Genomic DNA, 5,918 nt, shown 5'->3' on the forward strand with positions numbered 1-5,918 from the left:
CAAACTAGGTGAAAGCTTAGATGACTTTATACACTCATCATTGAAAACCACATATAAGTAAGACCCAATATAATACGAATAATAATGCTAAAGTATTGAATTCCCATGCAGAAATAATATAATATTCTTCCAATATGTGTCAATATCATACTCCATCACTTTTCATGTTGACCCATGAATATAACAAATATAAAACACCCGATATATGTTGATAAATAAAAGCAAGAATAACCGTATGATCATCATCAGATTAATATAATATATTCTTCACTTGGCAATACTAATCAAAGATTTGCATCGTTTATGTAGCATTTCATAAAAAGGCCATGGTGATGATTTTGCTTTATGTATCAAGTTACCTGAGAATTGTACCACCGTCGGATCATATTCGGATTCAGCCAATACATTGAATTGGGCAATATTTGGAGTAATTTTTTCAGATGGAAATCACGTAGCTGAAGCTAGTTCGGAAATGTTCTACGGGTCATCTAATCCTTTAGATAGTGCATCAAACCGAACTTCAACAATGAGACTGAATTTTTTGGTCAGTTGAAGTTGGTTTGGAAACGTTCTATGGATCTAATAACCCTTTAGAAGGTGCATCAAACTGTTTCGGTGATGAAACGAGGAAGTGCAAAAAACACTTAATATACCTGGAGATAGGTGGAAGTGTGATCAAGAGGAGCGATTCGTGGAGTTCGAACCATCTGGCCTTTTTCTGGACCATTCTTGCCTGATTTTCATCTTGGGGAAGCGTCTGATCCTGCAAGAACTTGATGTAGGGATCCATCCACATCTCTGATCTATCAATGGTGTTGACCATGAGATTGATACTGGGGTTTGGAAGTACTTCCCAGATGATGTCGCGAGCCGCGGATGTTTCAGCTGAGCTAGCTAGCTTTGCCAAAGAATCGGCTTGTGCATTTTGGGATCTTGGAATATGGACCAAAGTGAATTTGTCGAATTTCTGAACAAATTCCTTTACTTGCTGTAAGTACATTTTCATGCTTTCATCTTTCGCCTCGAATTCTCCATTTACTTGTCCAACTATTAGTTGGGAGTCAGAAAATGCGGACAATATTTTACCCCCTGCCTCGTAGCAGATTTTCAGCCCCATCAATAATGCTTCATATTCAGCCTCATTGTTGGACGCCGCGAACTCGAATCTTACCGCCCTTTCCATACGAACCCCGGCGGACGATTCAATGAGGAGTCCAGCCCCACTTGCTAATTGTGTCGAGGACCCATCTACATACAACTTCCATTCTTGATTGGGTTCAGGATGATGGGGAAGAGTACTTTCGGCAATGAAGTCGGCCAGAGCCTGGGCTTTGACTGCTGTACGAGGCTCATACTCGATTCCGAAATCTGCTAGCTGGTTTGCCCAATCTGTAACGCGGCTTGACTTATTTTTCCCTTCCAGAATCTTTTTCAAAGGTTGATCAGTCCGGACGATGATCTGGTGGGATTGGAAGTATGGCTTCAATTTTTTGCTTGCCATCACTATTGCAAATATGACCTTTTCCACTTCGCAGTAGTTCCCCTCTGAGCCCCGGAATGCATGACTCACATAGTATATTGGAAGCTGTTTCTTTTCTCTTTCCGCTACTAGTACTCCGGATAACGAGTATTCGGAGATAGAGACATATAGGACTAGCTTCTCCCCTTTGATGGGCGATACTAATTTCGGCAAAGAAGACAAATGCTCTTTCAACTGCTGGAAGGATTCCTCGGCTTCTTTTGTCCATTCGACCTTGCTCTGCTTAAGGGTTTTGAAGAAGGGCGAACATCTATCCGCGGATTTGGACAAAAACCTCCCCAAGGCAGCTATACATCCTGTTAGCTTTTGAACTTCTTTTACAGATCTTGGGGACTTCATGTCCCGGATTGCCTTTATCTTATCAGGGTTAGCTTCTATTCCTCTTTCGTCAACGAGGAAACCAAGGCATTTCCCACCGGTGACCCCAAACACGCACTTTTCAGGGTTGAGTCTCATTTGATGTTTCCGGAGGGTGTTGAATGTTTCGCGTAAGTCCGCGGCATGTTGTGACGCTTGTTTGCTTTTAGTGATCATATCATCCACGTATACTTCCAAATTTCGGCCTATTTGAGATTGGAAGACCTTATTGACCATTCTCTGGTAGGTAGCTCCAGCATTCTTTAGCCCGAAGGGCATAACCTTGTAACAGTATACTCCGACATTTGTGATGAAGGCCGTATGTGGCTGGTCCTCTATGGCCAAAGGGATCTGATGGTAGCCGGCGTTTACATCCATGAAACTCAGTAGAGCGTGGCCTGCCGTGGAATCAACCAGACGATCAATCATAGGAAGAGGATAATCGTCCTTGGGGCAGGCTTTATTCAGGTCCGTGAAGTCGACGCACATCCTCCACTTGCCGTTTGCTTTTTTCACGAGGACGACGTTTGAGAGCCAGTCGGAGTACTTGCATTCTTTGATGAATCCCGCTCTCAGAAATTTCTCCACTTCCTCTCGGGCGGCCTCTATCCGCTCTTTTCCTTGATGTCGCAGCTTTTGCTTCACGGGTTTGTAGCCTGGTTTTATGTCAAGTTTATGGCACATGACGCTTGTAGGGATACCAGGCATCTCTTCCGTGGAAAAAGCGAAGACGTCGCGGAACTCGGTGAGGGTGGCAACGATATCTTGCCTAATAGGGGCAGGGAGATCCTTGCCTATTTTGATGCATTTTCCTCCGAATATGTCCACCTCTTCGTATCGTTCTACGGGGCGAGGCCTTTCTTGCGTGTTGGAGCTCTCTAGGTACACGCTCATGACGCTAGGTGACTGCTCTTCCCTTTCCCTTTTAGAGGGGGTGGAGGAAGTTCCTCGCTTTAAGGTGTTGATGAGGCATTGGCGTGCCGTCACCTGATCCCCTTTGAGGATTCCTACCTGTCCATCATCCCGCTCGAATTGTAGCAAGAGTTGATGGGGAAAAATCGCGGCTTTGATTTTGTTGATCAGCGGGAGCCCCATGATAGCGTTGTAGGGAAAGGTGAGATCCACCACCGTGAATCGTATGGGCATGGTTCTGCTTTCATTTCTTTCTCCCACCCGCACGGGGAGGATGATCGTGCCCAGTGGAATAACTTGACTTCCCCCAAACCCAATCAGCGGCTTGTCTAGGGGTTGCAAGTGCTTTTCTTCGAACTTATCTTTCTTAAGCACTCCATTGTTATGAGATCGGCCGTGCTCCCGGTGTCCATGAGTACCCTTTTGACTTTCATTTGCCCAATTTTGAGGGTGACCACCAGAGGGTCCGTGTGAGGTTGTTGCAGTGTTTGGGAGGTCGTGGCATCAAACTTCATGATCGGCCCACTTGTTGAGGCCTTCGGGGGCCCTTTTAGTAGAGTGTGGACGCTATCTCTCGCTGCGTGGATGGTAGGATATTCTTCCGTATATCCTCCGAAAATCATGTTAATAGTTCCTTGAGTGTTGGAACTTTCGCGCCTGGCCTCATCCCTCTTGGGGGATCTGCTTCTTGGATTCCATGGCCTTCTTTCTACTTCCTTTCTAGTGTCGTAGTCCTTTCGGTTGATGAACCTGGACAACTTTCCTTCGTCCGCCAATTGGTGGAGGATACGGTTGAGTTCGCGGCATTGGGCCAAAGTGTGGCCATGCTCTTTGTGGTAATCACACCACAGATTGTAGTTGCGCCTACCAGAGGGGGTAGCCGTAGGAGGTGGAGTTGGCAATTGATCTCTGATGGCGAAGAATATGTCCTTCCTATTCCGGTTGAACAGCGGATCATTGCCTCCATCTAACAGATTCCTCGTCCTGGGCTCCCCTTCAGTGACATATACGTGACGGGGTCGTGGGGGTCCCATATCTGACGGGGGTTCCTGACGACGCGGCATGTAGTTTCTTTCCCTCCTTGATGGCTGTTCTTCTCTGTTCCTTGAGGGGTGATTGGTAATGGGGTCCTTTTTATCAGACCTCCGTCTTTTAGGATCATGGGCCTGACATATTTCGGAGGCCGTGACATAGCTTTGGCATTGCTTCATGGCCTCCGCGTATGTCTTCACTTGACTTTCGACCAACTGGAACTTCAGCCGTTGGGCCTTCATTCCGTTGATCAGGGCGTTTAATGCAACCGATTCTTCCAAATCGGTTACCTCCAGCACCGCCTCATGAAACTTTTTTAGATAGGATGATATGGACTCCCCTTCCAATTGCGTGATGCTGAGTAGATGAAAATTTGATTTCTCCTGCCTTCTGGAAGCTACAAAGTGGCCTAGGAACTTCTCTTCCAGTTAGGCAAAGTTGTGTATACTTCCTCCTGGAAGGGAGGTATACCATGTTAGCGCTACTTCCGTAAGAGTAGTCGGGAAGAACTTGCACCACAATGACGGGTCATTGGTATACAGCAGCATCAAGTTTTTGTAGGCCATCAGGTGTTCCTCCGGGCAGGACGTTCCATCGAAGGCCGCCATGTTCAGAATCTTTATCTTCCCATTACTGGGGGTATTTAGTATCTCCGGGGCCAGTGGAGAGATTATAGGTACAAGTTTTCCAGAAAGGCTACTTTTGCCGGCCTCATTCCGCGGCATGGTGATGCGGCGGCTAGACTCCGCGGCTTGGGCTTGCTTTCTTTCTTCCCTCCTTTTATCCACCAACGATTGGACGCTTTCAGACGTCTTTTGTTTCTTGCTCTCTAGGAAGGTGTGGACGTCTCGAGAGGCGGTTTTAGATTCGCCATCTCGCAGATCTGTTTTGCTGAGGCTCGGGTAGGTTCTAGATCTCTCCTGCCTCTTCTTATTGCGTCTACTGGAGTGGGACGTCCTCGAGTTCCCATCCTGAGATTCATGAGACTTTGGTATCTTTTGATGGGGTTCGATTCGTTCCCGCAAGTTTTTTATTTGATTCGCCATATCTTCTAATACTCGTTGTTGAGTAGGAGCATTATTTATGATGGCGCGGAGTTGTTCAGAGAAAGCAGCCGTGAGGTTCCGCGCTAGCATGTCCAGATCACGGCGAGTCACGGCTTGATTATTAGCGTGACCTGCAGAAGTGTCTGTATCTGTGCTATGCACGGTGGCGGTTTGAGTCGGATTTTTCTTAGGAGCCATGACTTCTTATCCTTTCCTTACAGACGGCGCCAAACTGTTTCGGTTATGAAACGATGAATTGTAAAAGACATTTAAATACCTAGATAAAAGGTGTGGTCGGGGATAACTGTCAGTATGCTGAAAATGTTTATGATCCTTCCGCTGATGAGACCTCAAATCCTGCAATACAACGTTAGCCTTGTCCGAGGGGTGATTTCCCGGAAAACCCCTCCGACGCTCAAGTCAGATCGGGAGACAGAAAGTAATGAATATATGATAATGAATGAATACAAGATTAACGGATTGTAGGATGAGTTCAGATCAATTGAAGGAATATTGGACCGAGTTGGGTGGTTAGGGTTTGACTAAATAAATTACGGGTTCATTTATTTGACCCCATAACATTAGCCCTACGCATGAAGAGCGATAGATGAGGGAATTTAATGTAGCGAGGGTATCAGTCTTTATGCGGAAAAAATCATACCAGTGATGCAGATCAAATAAATATTCGGAAGAAACCATGCAATAAGATCTGAAAAAATAACCTTACTAGTATCCTTACTCCCACTGCTTCATCAACCTACCCAAACACTTACAATCTTAATCTCGATATCATTTACCGCATTCTTTACAATCTATTATTCAATAATCTTTGATCTACGTTCTGACTTGAGCGTCGGAGGGGTATTCTGGGAGATCACCCCCCGGACAAGGCTAACGTGTTGTGTTGTAGGAATCCAAGCCGCTTCCTTCCATGAGTCGCCGTTCCAGACAACGCTTCCATTCACAGTATTGTAAGTGTCTTTTGCACTTCCTCGTTTCATTACCGAAACAAACTAAATTACCTAAATTAA

The 5,918-nt window shown here is 45.8% G+C and overlaps 1 protein-coding gene across 1 annotated transcript; it reads right to left on the minus strand.

Annotated features, from left to right (window-relative positions):
* Positions 1–477: 477 nt before the first annotated feature.
* LOC130818595 (uncharacterized) lies at positions 478–4,315 on the minus strand. Its single transcript, XM_057684758.1, has 5 exons — positions 4,154–4,315; positions 3,320–3,975; positions 1,520–3,236; positions 705–1,426; positions 478–532 (listed from the first exon to the last, which is right to left on the minus strand). The coding sequence occupies exons 1-5, from the start codon at positions 4,313–4,315 to the stop codon at positions 478–480; spliced, it is 3,312 nt and encodes a 1,103-aa protein (XP_057540741.1).
* Between the last annotated feature and the right edge of the window lie 1,603 nt (positions 4,316–5,918).

Source organism: Amaranthus tricolor, chromosome 7 (genome assembly GCF_026212465.1).
Source record: "Amaranthus tricolor cultivar Red isolate AtriRed21 chromosome 7, ASM2621246v1, whole genome shotgun sequence".
Taxonomy (NCBI): domain Eukaryota; kingdom Viridiplantae; phylum Streptophyta; class Magnoliopsida; order Caryophyllales; family Amaranthaceae; genus Amaranthus; species Amaranthus tricolor.